General features: G+C 46.6%; 1 protein-coding gene across 3 annotated transcripts in view; it reads right to left on the reverse strand.

The window, feature by feature from the left end:
- LOC128694776 (nephrin) overlaps nucleotides 1-22,500 on the reverse strand; it is a 140,022-nt gene that overhangs the window by 24,274 nt on the left and 93,248 nt on the right. For all 3 annotated transcript variants that reach the window (XM_053785081.2, XM_070095823.1, XM_070095824.1), the window contains exon 8: nucleotides 15,664-15,823. In XM_053785081.2, coding sequence (XP_053641056.2) covers nucleotides 15,664-15,823 — 160 coding nt within the window. The remainder of the gene's footprint in view (nucleotides 1-15,663; nucleotides 15,824-22,500) is intronic.

Below are 22,500 nucleotides of genomic sequence, written 5' to 3' on the forward strand. Positions count from 1 at the left end.
GAAAAATCACGAAAGGGCTTGGAAATTCACTATTTTTTCACAGTGGTTGTTCTGCATGTGTGTGTGTGTGTGTGTGTGTGTGTGTGTGTGTGTGTGTGTGTGTGTGTGTGTGTGTGTGTGTGTGTGTGTGTGTGTGTGTGTGTGTGTAAAAGAGAGAGAGAGACAGAGAGAGAGAGAGCGAATCTCCCTTTAATGATTTTTGATGGGTTATATGAAACAAAATACTTGGGCCTTGCTCCATAAACAAACTACTTTACATATATTTTCTTTATGGACGAATCTCAAAGAATTTCGAAACTGAAGGAGGGCGCTGCGAGGAATTTGCTTCTGGGTCTCAAAATATTCCACAATTCTCAACTGAGTGCGCACGACCCCAGCGAATTTAGAGCATCTTATTGTGAATATGCAGTAACAGTTCTCAGTCCTCACAAAGAGGAAATCCTTCCCCCCTCCCTCTCTTTTATATTAATAATTATAGCCGGAACTCTGTATTATTATTATAATCAAGGGGGAAGCGCTAAACCCGGAGGATTATACAGCGCCTGGGGGGGGGATGTGGAAGGCATTCAGGCTTAATTCGGGGAACTGGAGCACAGATCCAATTCCCTAAATCAAGAGCCCCTCACCAACATCAAGGAACCTTCCTTGAGGGGCGGAACTCTGTAGAGTGTACAATTCCAGGTTATAGACGAGGTCAGTGGCTGACATGACGCTCACAGTCATGGAAGGGATAGTATCGACGGTCCAGGCTGTAGCCTGGAACTGTTAGTTACCTACGGTTAGGTCTAGACCTAAGATTGACCTTACGTTAATAATAATAATAATAATAATAATAATAATAATAATAATAATATTATTATTATTATTATTATTATTATTATTATTATTATTATTGTCGTTGTATGCATGGGGATTAGCACTAAACTCGTAGGGTCAGATGCAGCTCCCGGGAAATGTGAGGCAATTAAGCTCGATCCGAGGAAGGGGAGTATAGACCCAATTCCTCGGATCAAGAAGGCTTTCAGAACGCTGAGTTACTCCCGATTCAGTCATTAGTGAATGTGTCTCACCGCCGCTGGTTCTTCAATCTTACCCTCTTGATGGGAAATATAATTGTTCCTTAACCCATCACAATACATCTCTCTTCTTAACCCCCCATCACTCCTCCTTCCTACCCCATCACTCTTCCTTCCTACCCCCATCACTCTTCCTTTCTACCCACTCAGTCCTTCCTACCTCATCACTCCTTCCTAGATAAAAAAAGAAAAGAAAAAGACAATGAGGATAGAAAGGGATAGCAAGGGATAGGAAAGGACAGCATGATATAGGAAAAGGATAGCATGGGATAGGAAGGAATAGGATAGAATGGGATAGCAGAGGATAGGAAGGAATAAGATAGAAAGGGATATCAAGGGATAGGAAGGAATAGGATAGTAAGGGATAGGAAAGAATAGGATAAAAAGTGATAGGAAGGAATGGGACAGCAAGCGATAAGAAGGAATGGGATAGCAATGGATAGGAAGGGATGGGATAGCAAAGGTTAGGAAGGAATGGGATAGCAAGGGACAGGAAGGGATAGCAATCCCTGATAACTCATGAGGGAGAGTCATCAGGATAACTGACGTCCTCTCTCCCGGTGTATCTTGGTAACTCACTTGCAGAACATCGACGCTTCCTGGCTTTATTCTAAACTTCTACGTTTGGTGAGAATTATCAGCCGTGTGTGTGTGGTTGCAGGGGTCGATTTATAGCTCCTGGTCCCACCTCTTCACTAGTCGCTACTAGGTTCACTCTCTCCCTGCTACATGAGCTATATCATACCTCTTCTTAAAGCTGTGTATGGATCCTGCATAGACTGCTCCACTTCTTGAGAACTCTCTGACTGAAGAAGTACTTCCTAACATCCCTGTGTCTCATCCTCTACATCTTTTTCTCATTTTCATTCTTCTCTGCTCTCTCTTATTCTTCCCTTCGTCACGCTTCCACCTCTTCCTCCTACATTTTCTCATTTTCCTATTGTTTAATTTGTAATTAAAATGATCGCCCATCAGTTTGACAGTGACTGGGGGTCATACTGACAGTGACTGGTGATACTGACAGTGACTGGTGATACTGACAGTGACTGGTGATACTGACAGTGACTGGTGATATTGACAGTGACTGGTGATACTGACAGTGACTGGTGGTCATACTGACAGTGACTGGGGGTCATACTGACAGTGACTGGTGATACTGACAGTGACTGGTGGTCATACTGACAGTGACTGGGGGTCATACTGACAGTGACTGGGGGTCATACTGACAGTGACTGGTGATACTGACAGTGACTGGTGGTCATACTGACAGTGACTGGGGGTCATACTGACAGTGACTGGTGGTCATACTGACAGTGACTGGTGATACTGACAGTGACTGGGGGTCATACTGACAGTGACTGGGGGTCATACTGACAGTGACTGGGGGTCATACTGACAGTGACTGGTGGTCATACTGACAGTGACTGGTGATACTGACAGTGACTGGTGATACTGACAGTGACTGGGGGTCATACTGACAGTGACTGGGGGTCATACTGACAGTGACTGGTGGTCATACTGACAGTGACTGGTGGTCATGCTGACAGTGACTGGGGGTCATACTGACAGTGACTGGGGGTCAGACTGACAGAGACTGGGGGTCAGACTGACAGTGACTGGGGGTCAGACTGACAGAGACTGGGGGTCAGACTGACAGTGACTGGGGGTCAGACTGACAGAGACTGGGGGTCAGACTGACAGTGACTGGGGGTCAGACTGACAGTGACTGGGGGTCAGACTGACAGTGACTGGGGGTCAGACTGACAGTGACTGGGGGTCATGCTGACAGTGACTGGGGGTCATACTGACAGTGACTGGGGGTCAGACTGACAGAGACTGGGGGTCATACTGACAGTGACTGGTGGTCATACTGACAGTGACTGGTGGTCATGCTGACAGTGACTGGGGGTCATACTGACAGTGACTGGGGGTCATACTGACAGTGACTGGTGGTCATGCTGACAGTGACTGGGGGTCATACTGACAGTGACTGGTGGTCATACTGACAGTGACTGGTGGTCATGCTGACAGTGACTGGGGGTCATACTGACAGTGACTGGTGGTCATACTGACAGTGACTGGTGGTCATGCTGACAGTGACTGGGGGTCATACTGACAGTGACTGGGGGTCATACTGACAGTGACTGGTGGTCATACTGACAGTGACTGGTGGTCATGCTGACAGTGACTGGGGGTCATACTGACAGTGACTGGGGGTCAGACTGACAGAGACTGGGGGTCAGACTGACAGAGACTGGGGGTCAGACTGACAGAGACTGGGGGTCAGACTGACAGTGACTGGGGGTCAGACTGACAGAGACTGGGGTCAGACTGACAGTGACTGGGGGTCAGACTGACAGTGACTGGGGGTCAGACTGACAGTGACTGGGGGTCAGACTGACAGTGACTGGGGGGTCAGACTGACAGTGACTGGGGGTCAGACTGACAGTGACTGGGGGTCATACTGACAGTGACTGGGGGTCAGACTGACAGTGACTGGGGGTCAGACTGACAGAGACTGGGGGTCAGACTGACAGTGACTGGTGGTCAGACTGACAGTGACTGGGGGTCATACTGACAGTGACTGGGGGTCAGACTGGAGGTCAGTGGCCTATCGTATTTATTCTTCCCTAAAGATTTACCGAACTTGTCTAAGCACTGTTGACAAAACAATTTCTCTCTCTCTCTCTCTCTCTCTCTCTCTTGACAGGAAAAGCAATAGTCCATTAACCTCTTCCCTTGCCCATCCCATCCCCCTTCCCTTTTCCACCTCCTTCCCCTTCCTTTTCAACCACTGTACCTAAAATACAGAAATATTTATAACTAATAAAGAAATCGAACTTGAGAATAAAGAGCAAGAGTAATAACCAGATATTAAATTGTGCCAGTGATCGTCTTTTTTTCTGGTTCAATAAAGTCCACAATAAAGTACCCAAAGAGGCGGTTGTCATGTGACAACGGAAGGCTGTTAAATGTTTTGCACTCTGGCAGGATTACCGGTGTATTCCTTGTGTCTCATGAAGATGTAAGATGAGAAGTGGGTATATATATATATATATATATATATTTTTATATATATATATATATATATATATATATATATATATATATATATATATGCAGTAATTATTCCTAATAAACGTTATTACTGTATCTTGACTCTTGTCCAGCTTTCACTGCATAATACATTGTCTCTCCTTCCATCCTCCAGGTCTTCTCTTCCCTCCTCCTCTACTCTCCTCCCCCCTCCCCCCCCCTCATCTCGCAGTAGGACATCTTTAAGACAGGTTTGCACCAAGGATCCAACACCTTTTTAACATAATCCAGCGCCTTATACGTTTTTTTCTTTTTACGCGCGCATCTTAGTGTCCACATTGCCACACTCTTTGTCACTGCTGTCTTCTTTATTGCTAGTCTTGCTACTTCTTTTACGACTACTACTACTAGTAGTATTAGTACTAGTACTACTGCTGATACTCATTATTATTACTGCTACTACTACTACTACTACTAATGTTGTTGTTGTTGTTGTTGTTGTTGTTGTTGTTGTTGTTGTTGTTGTTGTTGCTGTTGCTGTTGCTGTTGCTGTTGATGTTGCTGTTTCTGTTGCTGCTGCTTACATCAAAGGTTTAAAATGTCGACAGGTAAATGAATAAGACACCTGTACAACACCTGGTTTTATCCTTCTTACTCAGAGGCAAGAGACAACATTCTTACAGAGGAGCTAGTAAAGTGGAAGCAGTGAAGCGATACAGCAGCAACAGTGGCTACAGCAGCAACAGTGGCTACAGCAGCAACAGTGGCTACAGCAGCAACAGTGGCTACAGCAGCAACAGTGGCTACAGCAGCAACAGTGGCTACAGCAGCAACAGTGGTTACAGCAGCAACAGTGGCTACAGCAGCAACAGTGGCTACAGCAGCAACAGTGGCTACAGCAGCAACAGCAGCGCAGGCAACGCACACCAGTGGCAACAGGTCAGGTCTGACGTGTTCTGAACCAGTAGATGTTGTGGTTAATCATGTATGTGAACGTTCTTACAAGGGCACTTTGTTATGAGGAGAACGCCAAGACATTCTAGGTACCTCTGAATGCTACTGTAGAGAGTTGTGACAGCATCCTCTCCTTAGTTTAAAGATTTACTGATACGGAAAATATTTCTGTCGTCCTGCATATACCTGACATCTTACCTTGAGACGTCATGGTTATAGTTATAATCTTAATTATTAAAGGGGTGGACCGCTAAGCCAGCGGAAGGCCTCGGTCAGATAACCAAAAGCTCCGGGTGCGGGTTATCATGTGACTAAGACCCGCGTCAGGAAACACTTGTCCTGTTTCCTGACAAACCTTACCTACCCTAACCTTGAGACATACAATCGCTGGTATCCAGTGTATTACAGTGCAAGCAGTGACAAACAACAGTGTTCTGCCTGGCTACAGTGAAGGCAGCATTTGTAATGGTCATTTCAAAAATGTAATATAGACGTAAGATTGTTTCTCGAGTACAGGAAAACAAGACTCACATGTCTGTACTTGACTGGAATTTCATGAATACATCTCTTTCCCGTAATAACATTTCTTGTTACAAAAACAAATGTGTCAGATGATACACGAGTCACAGTGTATATAAGAAAAATATAATATACATATAGTGAAGGGACAGCTTTAACGTTACACACACACACACACACACACACACACACACACACACACACACACACACACACACACACACACACACACACACACATCAGACGTAACGAAAAATACTTAAGAATATATTAGTAGAATAAATACAATGAGTAGAAACAACTAAATGAAGGATAAATTTAATGTTGATAAACACCATGTAAAGAAAACTGGCGAGAATACAGATAACAGCCATAAAAAAGAAAATGAATATCTGCGGGATAAAATATCACGATCATCAGGTACGATAAAAAAAAGATATTGGGGTCCATTTAAATACTTTTTTTAGTGAGGATTCAGTGTTGTTTCGCAGACAATGGTGAAAAACATACTCGGTGTATGAAGGAGCTTATATTGGGGCGATGTTTCGCTCTCAGTGTAGAGCTTTATCTAGTTATAACTTGATGAAGCTCCATCCAATCATAACTTAATAAAGCTCCATCCAATCATAACTTAATAAACCTCCATCCAATAATAACTTAATAAACCTCCATCCAATCATAACTTAATAAACCTCCATCCAATAATAACTTAATAAACCTCCATCCAATCATAACTTAATAAACCTCCATCCAATAATAACTTAATAAACCTCCATCCAATAATAACTTAAACCTCCATCCAATCATAACTTAATAAAGCTCCATCCAATCATAACTTAATAAACCTCCATCCAATAATAACTTAATAAACCTCCATCCAATAATAACTTAATAAACCTCCATCCAATCATAACTTAATAAACCTCCATCCAATAATAACTTAATAAACCTCCATCCAATCATAACTTAATAAACCTCCATCCAATAATAACTTAATAAACCTCCATCCAATCATAACTTAATAAACCTCCATCCAATCATTACTTAATAAAGCTCCATCCAATCATAACTTAATAAAGCTCTACATAGAGCGAAACGTTGCCCCAGAGAAAGCTTGCCCTGCACCTCACCTCTTTGCTTCTGAGGATTTTAACCATAAAAAACACAATATAGAGTTTAACATAACGTGTACTGAGAGCAGAACTGGGCACCAGGGTTGTGCTGCGGTGTACGGACCTTGACAACCTTGTTAAAATGTTAAATACTCGAAGATTTGTGACAGAATTGGGGAACATGAGTTATGAAGAGAATCTATGTGGATTGGCAGTATTCTCCTTCGTAAACTGGAAGAAGAGAGGAGATATGATAACGACAGGGATGCGAGAAATTTGACAAGGTAGATTTTTTCTGTCAGTAATGAAGAGAGAGAGAGAGAGAGAGAGAGAGAGAGAGAGAGAGAGAGAGAGAGAGAGAGAGAGAGAGAGAGAGAGAGAGAGAGAGAGAGAGAGAGAGAGAGAGAGAGAGAGAGAGAGAGAGAGAGAGAGCAAAGCCTTTAAACTGTGTAAGGAACCGTGAAGAAGAATATTGGAAATATTCACAGTGGCAGATGGCTGGAATAAAATCTGAGAAGACAGTTTACCACAATCATTGTGAATTAAATAAAATTGTATGTATATATATGTGTGTGTGTGTGTGTGTGTGTGTGTGTGTGTGTGTGTGTGTGTGTGTGTGTGTGTGTGTGTGTGTGTGTGTGTGTGTGTGTGTGTGTGTGCGCGTGTGTGTGTGTACTCATCTATTTGTGGTTGCAGACGTCAGGTCGCAGCTCGTGACCTCACCTCTTCGCTGGTCGTTATTAGATCTATTCTCTCCCTGCTCTAAGAACCTTATCATACGTATCCTTAAAACTGTGTATGTCCTCTGCCTCCATTACATCGCTCTCCAGACTCTTCCAGATTGTGAGTGTGCACTCACCTATCTATGGCTGCAGGGGGGTCGATTCACAGCTCCTGTATGTGAGTGCGTGTACGGGGGTAGGGAGTGACTAAATTCAATAAGGTTCGCTACTGGCAGTTCGTATGTTGACATACTGTAATTATCAGATGTAAAAAAAAATACAAGTCTGACGTTACCAAAAACTGTATTATGGCTGTAATTGTGTACGTGAGACAGAAAATACAACACGTCTCTTCTGTATTCAGATTTAAAGAGTAGTAGTTTACAGAAAGCTTTTTAACAGTGTAATTAATATATACATATATATATATATATATATATATATATATATATATATATATATATATATATATATATATATATATATATATATATATATATATATATATATACATATATATATATATCCTAATAACATATATAGTCAAGCTTCCTGACAATACTGACGTCATACTGACGTTAAGCTATCGCTTTACTGCTGCTGTTGTTGTCGTTTACTTGAATGAACACAACACATGTCTTCAGGCCTTGAAATTAGTTTATTTAAAATTCTTGGAGTTTAGCACACATAAAGTTTATGGGGACACTGGAGGGAAGATGACACTCACTACACTCGCTCTTACTTGTATTATTAAACTTCTGATACTATTATATCTTAGCTGTAAGCTTATGCATATTCTCTGACAAAAGCCGATCATCTGAAGAATTTTCTAGGGCAAAGAGCCATGTATATAGTTATACAGCTTTCTATATGACATTTTGTTGATTTTGCTCTAAAACTAGCATTGTAAAGCATTTTAAAATTTACGCAATAAAGCAATATGTCAACTGGATGATCCAAGTCGGAGCGAAACATCGTAAAGCTCCTCTCACCTATGTGCGGGTTATCTGTGTATGTGTCTGTTGGCTTAAGAATTTGTGTAGCGTAACGCTGTGGTTTTCTCGCGGGAGAATTCTTCAGGTGATGGAAGGAATATTTTGAGGAATTGTTAAATGTTGATGAAGATAGGGAAGCTGTGATTTCGTGTATAGGGCAAGGAGGAATAACATCTTGTAGGAGTGAGGAAGAGCCAGTTGTGAGTGTGGGGGAAGTTCGTGAGGCAGTAGGTAAAATGAAAGGGGGTAAGGCAGCCGGGATTGATGGGATAAAGATAGAAATGTTAAAAGCAGGTGGGGATATAGTTTTGGAGTGGTTGGTGCAATTGTTTAATAAATGTATGGAAGAGGGTAAGGTACCTAGGGATTGGCAGAGAGCATGCATAGTTCCTTTGTATAAAGGCAAAGGGGAAAAAAGAGAGTGCAAAAATTATAGGGGGATAAGTCTGTTGAGTGTACCTGGTAAAGTGTATGGTAGAGTTATAATTGAAAGAATTAAGAGTAAGACGGAGAATAGGATAGCAGATGAACAAGGAGGCTTTAGGAAAGGTAGGGGGTGTGTGGACCAGGTGTTTACAGTGAAACATATAAGTGAACAGTATTTAGATAAGGCTAAAGAGGTCTTTGTGGCATTTATGGATTTGGAAAAGGCGTATGACAGGGTGGATAGGGGGGCAATGTGGCAGATGTTGCAAGTGTATGGTGTAGGAGGTAGGTTACTGAAAGCAGTGAAGAGTTTTTACGAGGATAGTGAGGCTCAAGTTAGAGTATGTAGGAAAGAGGGAAATTTTTTCCCAGTAAAAGTAGGCCTTAGACAAGGATGTGTGATGTCACCGTGGTTGTTTAATATATTTATAGATGGGGTTGTAAGAGAAGTAAATGCGAGGGTCTTGGCAAGAGGCGTGGAGTTAAAAGATAAAGAATCACACACAAAGTGGGAGTTGTCACAGCTGCTCTTTGCTGATGACACTGTGCTCTTGGGAGATTCTGAAGAGAAGTTGCAGAGATTGGTGGATGAATTTGGTAGGGTGTGCAAAAGAAGAAAATTAAAGGTGAATACAGGAAAGAGTAAGGTTATGAGGATAACAAAAAGATTAGGTGATGAAAGATTGAATATCAGATTGGAGGGAGAGAGTATGGAGGAGGTGAACGTATTCAGATATTTGGGAGTGGACGTGTCAGCGGATGGGTCTATGAAAGATGAGGTGAATCATAGAATTGATGAGGGAAAAAGAGTGAGTGGTGCACTTAGGAGTCTGTGGAGACAAAGAACTTTGTCCTTGGAGGCAAAGAGGGGAATGTATGAGAGTATAGTTTTACCAACGCTCTTATATGGGTGTGAAGCGTGGGTGATGAATGTTGCAGCGAGGAGAAGGCTGGAGGCAGTGGAGATGTCATGTCTGAGGGCAATGTGTGGTGTGAATATAATGCAGAGAATTCGTAGTTTGGAAGTTAGGAGGAGGTGCGGGATTACCAAAACTGTTGTCCAGAGGGCTGAGGAAGGGTTGTTGAGGTGGTTCGGACATGTAGAGAGAATGGAGCGAAACAGAATGACTTCAAGAGTGTATCAGTCTGTAGTGGAAGGAAGGCGGGGTAGGGGTCGGCCTAGGAAGGGTTGGAGGGAGGGGGTAAAGGAGGTTTTGTGTGCGAGGGGCTTGGACTTCCAGCAGGCATGCGTGAGCGTGTTTGATAGGAGTGAATGGAGACAAATGGTTTTTAATACTTGACGTGCTGTTGGAGTGTGAGCAAAGTAACATTTATGAAGGGATTCAGGGAAACCGGCAGGCCGGACTTGAGTCCTGGAGATGGGAAGTACAGTGCCTGCACTCTGAAGGAGGGGTGTTAATGTTGCAGTTTAAAAACTGTAGTGTAAAGCACCCTTCTGGCAAGACAGTGATGGAGTGAATGATGGTGAGGGTTTTTCTTTTTCGGGCCACCCTGCCTTGGTGGGAATCGGCCGGTGTGATAATAAAAAAAAAATAAGCAAAAGTCAGTAATTTCTTGGACTATTGCGTTTTGAGTCAGCACTATGCCTTTAATAACGTCTTTAAATACGGAGGCTGGAGTCCATAATGGGATTTTCTGGCATCAAAATTGTGCTTGTGAAGTGATGAGCTTCTGAGAGCAATGCAAAAGTATAATTTTTGTTTTCATTTTATATATTTCGTAATGACTACCACATTATGCTTCCAAAAATATTAAAACTTTTCTTAGGTTGTTTGTCGTATGTAAGATGTTTATGTGGTCGAGTGTTTGTCTTTTCTACACGCTCTTGCTTTAATCTTACCAACTGGAGACAGATGGTGCAAAGTCGACAGGTGGTGCAAGATGGCGTCGGTCTGGAGAAGACTGTCTGCAGCATCGCAATATCTAGTGGTTGAAATCATAACCATAATTTTTTAAGGGGTGGACTGGTACGCCAGTGGAAGGCCTCGGTCAGATGACCAAAAGCCCCAACTGCGAGTCGTCTCATGACTAAGATCCGCGTCAGGAAACACTTGTCCTGTTTCCTGACAAACCTTACCTAACCTAACCTAACCTGTCCGCACACGAAACTTCTCAGTAAAGTCCCTCTCTGCATTAGTGTCTTTTCCAGTAACTTAGTTAACCAGAACAACGAACAAATGCAGGTTTTCTTCCAGTCTCTCATTCGTTGATGTCAGGATGACAATTATTTTCTTTCATTAAGGTCAGTTTTCTTCTCCTGAACAAGTTGAAAATAGATCACCTACTTCTTTTAACCAAAGTTGATAAGGAAAAAAATATATTTGTCGTAATAATTCACTCTCAGAACATTTTTTAAACAAATTTGAGCCGATGTAGACCAGTGGGTCACCCACCGCTACTCTGTTGCTTTGCTTCCAGAATGTGTCCTTAACTGATGAGACATTATCCGTAACACATTCTTGTTAAATCAGTAAATTTATTTACGCGAAGATACACTATGCTCTACCTACAACCACGGCTTTCACCACTGACCAGGTACAAGGAGCATACTCCCTCTGACTCTACTATGCAGGGATAGAACATGACCAGCTATAAGGGAGTATAATTTTCCTCATCCTGAGGCCCCAGGAAAGATACCCAAAAGTTATTTACATCAGTGAATACATATATATATATATATATATATATATATATATATATATATATATATATATATATATATATATATATATATATATATATATATATATATATATATATAGTTGGTAGACAGCAACCACCCAGGGAGGTACTACCGTCCTGCCAAGTGAATGTAAAACAAAAGCCTGTAATTGTTTTACATGATGGTAGGATTGCTGGTGTTTTTTGTCTGTCTCATAAATATGCAAGATTACAGGTATGTCTTGCTACTTCTACTTACACTTAGGTCACACTACACATACATGTACACGTTTATTTATACACACTCATCTGAGTTTTCTTTGATTTTATCTTAATAGTTCTTGGGCTTATTACTTTTCCTTTTATATCCATGGGGAAGTGGAATAAGAATCTTTCCTCCGTAAGCCATGCATGTTGTAAAAGTCAACTAATATGCCGGGAACAATGGGCTAGTAACCCCTTTTCCTGAAAAGATTACTAAAAAGAATAAGAAGAAGAAAATTGTCAAAGTGGGAAGTCTGAATGTGCGTGGATGTTGTGCAAATGATAAGAAAGAGATGATTGTGGATGTTATGAATGAGAAGAAACTGGATGTCCTGGCTTTAAGTGAAACAAAGCTGAAGGGGGTGGGAGAGTTTCAATGGAGAGGAATAAATGGTCAGGGGTTTCAAATAGAGTTAGAGCTAAAGAAGGAGTAGCAATAATGTTGAAGGATAAGCTACGGCAGGAAAAGAGGGACTATAAATGTATTAATTCAAGGATTATGTGGAGTAAAATAAAGGTTGGATGTGAAAAGTGGGTTTTAGTAAGTGTATATGCACCTGGAGAAGAGAGAAGTGTAGAGGAGAGAGAGAGATTTTGGGAAATGTTGAGTGAATACGTGGGGAGTTTTGAACCAAGTGTGAGGGTAATGGTGGTTGGGGATTTCAATGCTAAAGTGGGAAAAAATGTTGTGGAGGGAGTAGTAGGTAAATTTGGGGTGCCAGGGGCAAATGTAAATGGGGAGCCTTTAATTGAGCTATGTGTAGAAAGAGGTTTGGTAATAAGTAATACATATTTTATGAAAAAGAGGATAAATAAATATACAAGGTATGATGTAGCACGTAATGAAAGTAGTTTGTTAGATTATGTATTGGTGGATTAAAGGTTGATGGGTAGGCTCCAGGATGTACATGTTTATAGAGGGGCAACTGATATATCGGATCATTATTTAGTTGTAGCTACAGTTAGAATAAGAGGTAGATGGGACAAGAGGAAGGTGGCAACAACAAGTAGGAGGGAAGTGAAAGTGTATAAACTAAGGGAGGAGGAAGTTCGGGTGAGATATAAACGACTATTGGCAGAAAGGTGGGCTAGTGCAAAGATGAGTAGTGGGGGGGGGGGTTGAAGAGGGTTGGAATAGTTTTAAAAATGCAGTATTAGAATGTGGGGCAGAAGTTTGTGGTTATAGGAGGGTGGGTGCAGGAGGAAAGAGGAGTGATTGGTGGAATGATGAAGTAAAGGGTGTGATAAAAGAGAAAAAGTTAGCTTATGAGAGGTTTTTACAAAGCAGAAGCGTTATAAGAAGAGCAGAGTATATGGAGAGTAAAAGAAAGGTGAAGGGAGTGGTGAGAGAGTGCAAAAGGAGAGCAGATGATAGAGTGGGAGAGGCACTGTCAAGAAATTTTAATGAAAATAAGAAAAAATTTTGGAGTGAGTTAAACATGTTAAGAGAACCTAGGGAACGTATTGATTGGTCAGTTAAAAACAGAGTAGAGGAATTAGTAGATAAGGAGAGGGAGGTATTAGGTAGATGGCGAGAATATTTTGAGGAACTTTTAATTGTTGAGGAAGAAAGTGAGGCGGTAATTTCATGCACTGGCCAGGGAGGTATACCATCTTTTAGGAGTGAAGAAGAGCAGAATGTAAGTGTGGGGGAGGTACGTGAGGCATTACGTAGACTGAAAGGGGATAAAGCAGCTGGAACTGATGGGATCATGACAGAAATGTTAAAAGCAGGGGGGGATATAGTATTGGAGTGGTTGGTACTATTGTTTAATAAATGTATGAAAGAGGGGAAGGTACCTAGGGATTGGCGGAGAGCATGTATAGTCCCTTTATATAAAGGGAAGGGGGACAAAAGAGATTGTAAAAATTATAGAGGAATAAGTTTATTGAGTATACCAGGAAAAGTGTACGGTAGAGTTATTGTTGAAAGAATTAGAGGTAAGACAGAATGTAGGATTGTGGATGAGCAAGGAAGTTTCAGAGTGGGTAGGGGATGTGTAGATCAAGTGTTTACATTGAAGCATATATGTGAACAGTATTTAGATAAAGGTAGGGAAGCTTTTACTGCATTTATGGATTTAGAAAAGGCATATGATAGAGTGGATAGGGGAGCAATGTGGCAGATGTTGCAAGTATATGGAATAGGTGGTAAGTTACTAAATGCTGTAAAGAGTTTTTATGAGGATAGTGAGGCTCAGGTTAGGGTGTGTAGAAGAGAGGGAGAATACTTCCCGGTAAAAGTAGGTCTTAGATAGGGATGTGTAATGTCACCATGGTTGTTTAATATATTTATAGATGGGGTTGTAAAAGAAGTGAATGCTAGGGTGTTCGGGAGAGGGGTGGGATTAAATTATGGGGAATCAAATACAAAATGGGAATTGACTCAGTTGCTTTTTGCTGATGATACTGTGCATATGGGAGATTCTAAAGAAAAATTGCAAAAGTTAGTGGATGAGTTTGGGAGTGTGTGTAAAGGTAGAAAGTTGAAAGTGAACATGGAAAAGAGTAAGGTGATGAGGGTGTCAAATGATTTAGATAAAAAAAAATGGATATCAAATTGGGGAGGAGTATGGAAGAAGTAAATGTTTTCAGATACTTGGGAGTTGACGTGTCGGCGGATGGATTTATGAAGGATGAGGTTAATCATAGAATTGATGAGGGAAAAAAGGTGAGTGGTGCATTGAGGTATATGTGGAGTCAAAAAACGTTATCTATGGAGGCAAAGAAGGGAATGTATGAAAGTATAGTAGTACCAACACTCTTATATGGGTGTGAAGCTTGGGTTGTGAATGCAGCAGCGAGGAGACGGTTGGAGGCAGTGGAGATGTCCTGTCTAAGGGCAATGTGTGGTGTAAATATTATGCAGAAAATTCGGAGTGTGGAAATTAGGAGAAAGTGTGGAGTTAATAAAAGTATTAATCAGAGGGCTGAAGAGGGGTTGTTGAGGTGGTTTGGTCATTTAGAGAGAATGGATCAAAGTAGAATGACATGGAGAGCATTTAAATCTGTAGGAGAAGGAAGGAAGGGTAGGGGTCGTCCTCGAAAAGGTTGGAAGGAAGGGGTAAGGGAGGTTTTGTGGGCGAGGGGCTTGGACTTCCAGCAGGCGTGCATGAGCATGTTCGATAGGAGTGAATGGAGACGAATGGTATTTGGGACCTGACGATCTGTTGGAGTGTGAGCAGGGTAATATTTAGTGAAGGGATTCAGGGAAACCGGTTATTTTCATATAGCCGGACTTGAGTCCTGGAAATGAGAAGTACAATGCCTGCACTTTAAAGGAGGGGTTTTGGGATATTGGCAGTTTGGTGGGATATGTTGTGTATCTTTATACGTATATGCTTCTAAACTGTTGTGTTGTGAGCACCTCTGCAAAAACAGTGATTATGTGTGAGTCAGGTGAAAGTGTTGAATGATGATGAAAGTATTTTCTTTTTGGGGATTTTCTTTCTTTTTGGGTCACCCTGCCGGGTCAAGGCCGACTTGTTGAAAAAAAAAAAATCTTCATAAGTTATATTTCTTCTGGGTATGGTATAAAACATCGCGAACGCTGGTAATTCCCACATACCAACGATCTCGAGGTTTGTTGATCAAAATCGTTTAAACTTCCATAGCCACTAAACTCCTAGTGGAACGCTTGACGTTATCCTCACTGCCCTACCGAAGTCTACCAGCTCAGGATGACACATTTCAATACCTAGAATACATGCAAATTGACGGGAAAACACAGTTACGTTTTATTCCCATTATGGAACAATGATATATAGTAGCTGCACACCGCGGGTGTTCCCACCATATATCCCCTCTTATAAAGTAGGGGGGGAGTGCACTACTGAGACTGCCAATATTGTTTAATAACACACACAAAAGTACTCACACTTGACTCTGAGGAGTTGAGGGTTGGAGTGACCGTCTCCCTGAATGTTTGAAGCCACGCAGGAGTACTGACCTGAAGCTGCACGACTCACTCTCTGCAACACCAGGCTCTGGTTGCTCATGATCACTCCTGCTGACACGTTGTGGTGAAGCTCCTGGCCCTGCAACATGCCAAATTATTTATTTCCCCCCGATACGCAAAACTTCTGATATTCAATCTCAAAGATGAGCAGCGGACGTAATGTAAAATTCTGGGACGTAGATTTTCCGATATATTTTTTCTTGCTTCCTTCCCCGCCTCCTTCCCCGTTTCCTTCCCCGCCTCCTTCCCTGCTTCCTTCCCCGCCTCCTTCCCCGCTTCCTTCTCCGCCTCCTTCCCCGCTTCCTTCCCCGCTTCCTTCAGCGCTTCCTTCCCCGCCTTCTTCCCCGCCTCCTTCCCTGCTTCCTTCCCCGCCTCCTTCCCCGTTTCCTTCCCCGCCTCCTTCCCCGCCTCCTTCCCTGCTTCCTTCCCCGCCTCCTTCCCCGCTTCCTTCTCCGCCTCCTTCCCCGCTTCCTTCCCCGCTTCCTTCAGCGCTTCCTTCCCCGCCTTCTTCCCCGCCTCCTTCCCCGCTTCCTTCCCCGCTTCCTTCCCCGCCTCCTTCCCCGCTTCCTTCCCCGCTTCCTTCCCCGCTTCCTTCCCCTCCTCCTTCCCAGCCTCCTTCCCTGCCTCCTTCCCTGCCTCCTTCCCCGATTCCTTCCCCGCCTCCTTCCCCGCCTCCTTCCCCGCCTCCTTCCCCGCTTCCTTCCCCGCTTCCTTCCCCGCCTCCTTCAGCGCTTCTTTCCCCGCCTCCTTCCCTGCTTCCTTCCCCGCCTCCTTCCCCGTTTCCTTCCCCGCCTCCTTCAGCGCTTCTTTCCCCGCCTTCTTCCCCGCCTCCTTCCCCGCCTCCTTCCCCGCTTCCTTCCCCGCCTCCTTCAGCGCTTCTTTCCCCGCCTTCTTCCCCGCCTCCTTCCCCGCCTCCTTCCCCGCTTCCTTCCACGCCTCCTTCCCCGCTTCCTTCCCCGCCTCCTTCAGCTCTTCTTTCCCCGCCTTCTTCCCCGCCTCCTTCCCCGCCTCCTTCCCCGCTTCCTTCCCCGCTTCCTTCAGCGCTTCTTTACCCGCCTTCTTCCCCGCCTCCTTCCCCGCTTCCTTCCCCGCCTCCTTCAGCGCTTCTTTCCCCGCCTTCTTCCCCGCCTCCTTCAGCGCTTCTTTCCCCGCCTTCTTTCCCGCCTCCTTCCCCGCCTCCTTCCCCGCCTCCTTCAGGGCTTCTTTCCCCGCCTTCTTCCCCGCCTCCTTCCCCGCCTCCTTCCCCGCCTCCTTCCCGCCTCCTTCCCCGCCTCCTTCCCCGCCTCCTTTCCCGCCTCCTTCCCCGCTTCCTTCCCCGCTTCCTTCCCCGCCTCCTTCCCCGCCTCCTTCCCCGCATCCTTCAGCGCTTCTTTCCCCGCCTTCTTCCCCGCCTCCTTCCCCGCTTCCTTCCCCGCTTCCTTCAGCTCTTCTTTCCCCGCCTTCTTCCCCGCCTCCTTCCCCGCCTCCTTCAGCGCTTCTTTCCCCGCCTTCTTCCCCGCCTCCTTCCCCGCCTCCTTCCCCGCCTCCGTCCCCGCATCCTTCAGCGCTTCTTTCCCCGCCTTCTTCCCCGCCTCCTTCCCCGCCTCCTTCCCCGCCTCCTTCCCCGCTTCCTTCCCCGCTTCCTTCCCTGCTTCCTTCCCCGCCTCCTTCCCCGCCTCCTTCAGCGCTTCTGTCCCCGCCTCCTTCCCTGCTTCCTTCCCCGCCTCCTTCCCCGCTTCCTTCCCCGCCTCCTTCAGCGCTTCTTTCCCCGCCTCCTCCCCCGCCTCCTTCCCCGCCTCCTTCCCCGCTTCCTTCCCCGCCTCCTTCAGCGCTTCTTTCCCCGCCTTCTTCCCCGCCTCCTTCCCCGCCTCCTTCCCCGCCTCCTTCCCGCCTCCTTCCCCGCCTCCTTCCCCGCCTCCTTCCCCGCCTCCTTCCCCGCTTCCTTCCCCGCTTCCTTCCCCGCTTCCTTCCCCGCCTCCTTCAGCGCTTCTTTCCCCGCCTCCTTCCCTGCTTCCTTCCCCGCCTCCTTCAGCGCTTCTTTCCCCGCCTTCTTCCCCGCCTCCTTCCCCGCCTCCTTCCCCGCTTCCTTCCCCGCCTCCTTCAGCGCTTCTTTCCCCGCCTTCTTTCCCGCCTCCTTCCCCGCCTCCTTCAGCGCTTCTTTCCCCGCCTTCTTCCCCGCCTCCTTCCCCGCCTCCTTCCCCGCCTCCTTCAGGGCTTCTTTCCCCGCCTTCTTCCCCGCCTCCTTCCCCGCCTCCTTCCCCGCCTCCTTCCCGCCTCCTTCCCCGCCTCCTTCCCCGCCTCCTTTCCCGCCTCCTTCCCCGCTTCCTTCCCCGCTTCCTTCCCCGCTTCCTTCCCCGCCTCCTTCCCCGCATCCTTCAGCGCTTCTTTCCCCGCCTTCTTCCCCGCCTCCTTTCCCGCTTCCTTCCCCGCCTCCTTCAGATGTACTTTCCCCGCCTTCTTCCCCGCCTCCTTCCCCGCCTCCTTCAGCGCTTCTGTCCCCGCCTTCTTCCCCGCCTCCTTCCCCGCCTCCTTCCCCGCCTCCTTCCCCGCATCCTTCAGCGCTTCTTTCCCCGCCTTCTTCCCCGCATCCTTCCCCGCCTCCTTCCCCGCCTCCTTCCCCGCTTCCTTCCCCGCTTCCTTCCCCGCTTCCTTTCCCGCTTCCTTCCCCGCCTCCTTCAGCGCTTCTTTCCCCGCCTCCTTCCCTGCTTCCTTCCCCGCCTCCATCCCCGCTTCCTTCCCCGCCTCCTTCAGCGCTTCTTTACCCGCCTCCTCCCCCGCCTCCTTCCCCGCCTCCTTCCCCGCTTCCTTCCCCGCCTCCTTCAGCGCTTCTTTCCCCGCCTTCTTCCCCGCCTCCTTCCCCGCCTCCTTCCCGCCTCCTTCCCCGCCTCCTTCCCCGCCTCCTTCCCCGCCTCCTTCCCCGCTTCCTTCCCCGCTTCCTTCCCCGCTTCCTTCCCCGCTTCCTTCCCCGCCTCCTTCAGCGCTTCTTTCCCCGCCTCCTTCCCTGCTTCCTTCCCCGCCTCCTTCAGCGCTTCTTTCCCCGCCTTCTTCCCCGCCTCCTTCCCCGCCTCCTTCCCCGCTTCCTTCCCCGCCTCCTTCAGCGCTTCTTTCCCCGCCTTCTTTCCCGCCTCCTTCCCCGCCTCCTTCAGCGCTTCTTTCCCCGCCTCCTTTCCCGCTTCCTTCCCCGCCTCCTTCCCCGCCTCCTTCCCCGCCTCTTTCCCCGCCTTCTTCCCCGCCTTCTTCCCCGCCTCCTTCCCCGCCTCCTTCAGCGCTTCTTTCCCCGCCTCCTTCCCCGCCTCCTTCCGCGCATCCTTCCCCGCCTCCTTCCCCGCGTCCTTCCCCGCCTCCTTCAGCGCTTCTTTCCCCGCCTTCTTCCCCGCCTCCTTTCCCGCCTCCTTTCCCGCCTCCTTTCCCGCCTCCTTTCCCGCCTCCTTTCCCGCCTCCTTCCCCGCCTCCTTCCCCGCCTCCTTCCCCGCCTCCTTCAGCGCTTCTTTCCCCGCCTTCTTCCCCGCCTCCTTTCCCGCCTCCTTTCCCGCCTCCTTCTCCGCCTCCTTCCCCGCCTCCTTCCCCACCTAGCCGCCTCCGCTAAAAAGCTTGATGCCAGGACAACATGCAAGATCTAAAGTCACTTAACAAGCATTTCCCGAGCTTTACATTGGAAACAAAGAAACATTGCCACATATCCTCTGGTCCCTTGTGGCAGTGTTGAGTCACCAGACCATGGTGCTTGTACCATGGTGCTTGTACCATGGTGCTTGTACCATGGTTTTCACGGTGCTTGACCATGGTTTTCACGGTGCTTGTACCATGGTTTTCACGGTGCTTGTACCATGGTTTTCACGATGCTTGTACCATGGTTTTCACGATGCTTGTACCATTGTGCTTGTACCATGGCTTTCACGGTGCTTGTACCATGGTGCTCTTACCATGGGTTTCACGGTGCTTGTACCATGGGTTTCACGGTGCTTGTACCATGGTTTTCACGATGCTTGTACGATGGTTTTCACGATGCTTGTACCATGGTTCTCACGATGCTTGTACCATTGTGCTTGTACCATGGCTTTTACGGTGCTTGTACCATGGTGCTCTTACCATGAGTTTCACGGTGCTTGTGCCATGGTTTTCACTGTGCTTGTGCCATGGTTTTCACGGTGCTTGTACCATGGTTTTCACGGTGCTTGTGCCATGGTTTTCACGGTGCTTGTGCCATGGTTTTCACGGTGCTTGTGCCATGGTTTTCACGGTGCTTGTACCATGGTTTTCACGGTGCTTGTACCATGGTTTTCACTGTGCTTGTGCCATGGTTTTCACTGTGCTTGTGCCATGGTTTTCACGGTGCTTGTACCATGGTTTTCACGGTGCTTGTGCCATGGTTTTCACGGTGCTTGTGCCATGGTTTTCACGGTGCTTGTGCCATGGTTTTCACGGTGCTTGTACCATGGTTTTCACGGTGCTTGTACCATGGTTTTCACTGTGCTTGTGCCATGGTTTTCACGGTGATTGTACCATGGTTTTCACGGTGCTTGTACCATGGTTTTCACGGTGCTTGTGCCATGGTTTTCACGGTGCTTGTGCCATGGTTTTCACGGTGCTTGTACCATGGGTTTCACGGTGCTTGTACCATGGGTTTCACGGTGCTTGTACCATGGTTTTCACGGTGCTTGTACCATGGTTTTCACGGTGCTTGTACCATGGTTTTCACGGTGCTTGTGCCATGGTTTTCACGGTGCTTGTACCATGGGTTTCACGGTGCTTGTACCATCGTTTTCACGATGCTTGTACCATGGTTTTCACGGTGCTTGTACCATGGTTTTCACGGTGCTTGTGCCATGGTTTTCACGGTGCTTGTGCCATGGTTTTCACGGTGCTTGTACCATGGTTTTCACGGTGCTTGTGCCATGGTTTTCACGATGCTTGTACCATCGTTTTCACGATGCTTGTACCATGGTTTTCACGGTGCTTGTGCCATGGTTTTCACGGTGCTTGTACCATGGGTTTCACGGTGCTTGTGCCATGGTTTTCACGGTGCTTGTACCATGGTTTTCACGGTGCTTGTACCATGGGTTTCACGGTGCTTGTACCATGGGTTTCACGGTGCTTGTACCATGGTTTTCACGGTGCTTGTACCATGGTTTTCCCGGTGCTTGTACCATGGGTTTCACGGTGTTTGTACCATGGGTTTCACGGTGCTTTTACCATGGTTTTCATGGTGCTTGTACCATGGTTTTCACGGTGCTTGTACCATGGGTTTCACGGTGCTTGTACCATGGTTTTCACGGTGCTTGTACCATGGGTTTCACGGTGCTTGTACCATGGTTTTCACGGTGCTTGTACCATGGTTTTCACGGTGCTTGTACCATGGTTTTCATGGTGCTTGTACCATGGTTTTCACGGTGCTTGTACCATGGTTTTCACGGTGATTGTACCATGGTTTTCACGGTGCTTGTACCATGGTTTTCACGGTGCTTGTGCCATGGGTTTCACGGTGCTTGTACCATGGTTTTCACGGTGCTTGTACCATGGTTTTCACGGTGCTTGTACCATGGTTTTCACGGTGCTTGTACCATGGTTTTCATGGTGCTTGTACCATGGTTTTCACGGTGCTTGTACCATGGTTTTCACGGTGATTGTACCATGGTTTTCACGGTGCTTGTACCATGGTTTTCACGGTGCTTGTGCCATGGGTATCACGGTGCTTGTCCCATGGTTTTCACGGTGCTTGTACCATGGTTTTCACGGTGCTTGTACCATGGTTTTCACGGTGCTTGTACCATGGTTTTCACGGTGCTTGTGCCATGGTTTTCACGATGCTTGTACCATCGTTTTCACGATGCTTGTACCATGGTTTTCACGGTGCTTGTACCATGGTTTTCACGGTGCTTGTGCCATGGTTTTCACGGTGCTTGTACCATGGTTTTCACGGTGCTTGTACCATGGTTTTCACGGTGCTTGTGCCATGGTTTTCACGGTGCTTGTACCATGGTTTTCACGGTGCTTGTACCATGGTTTTCACGGTGCTTGTACCATGGTTTTCACGGTGCTTGTACCATGGTTTTCACGGTGCTTGTACCATGGTTTTCACGGTGCTTGTACCATGGGTTTCACGGTGCTTGTACCATGGGTTTCACGGTGCTTGTGCAATGGTTTTCACGGTGCTTGTACCATGGGTTTCACGGTGCTTGTGCCATGGTTTTCACGGTGCTTGTACCATGGGTTTCACGGTGCTTGTGCCATGGTTTTCACGGTGCTTGTACCATGGGTTTCACGGTGCTTGTACCATGGTTTTCACTGTGCTTGTGCCATGGTTTTCACGGAGCTTGTACCATGGTTTTCACGGTGCTTGTACCATGGGTTTCACGGTGCTTGTACCATGGTTTTCACGGTGCTTGTACCATGGGTTTCACGGTGCTTGTACCATGGGTTTCACGGTGCTTGTGCCATGGTTTTCACGGTGCTTGTACCATGGGTTTCACGGTGCTTGTACCACGGTTTTCACGGTGCTTGTACCATGGTTTTCACGGTGCTTGTACCATGGTTTTCACGGTGCTTGTACCATGGGTTTCACGGTGTTTGTACCATGGGTTTCACGGTGCTTGTGCCATGGTTTTCACGGTGCTTGTACCATGGTTTTCACGGTGCTTGTACCATGGGTTTCACGGTGCTTGTACCATGGTTTTCACGGTGCTTGTACCATGGGTTTCACGGTGCTTGTACCATGGTTTTCACGGTTCTTGTACCATGGTTTTCACGGTGCTTGTACCATGGGTTTCACGGTGCTTG

Source organism: Cherax quadricarinatus, chromosome 51 (assembly GCF_038502225.1).
Source record: "Cherax quadricarinatus isolate ZL_2023a chromosome 51, ASM3850222v1, whole genome shotgun sequence".
NCBI classification, from domain to species: Eukaryota; Metazoa; Arthropoda; class Malacostraca; order Decapoda; family Parastacidae; genus Cherax; species Cherax quadricarinatus.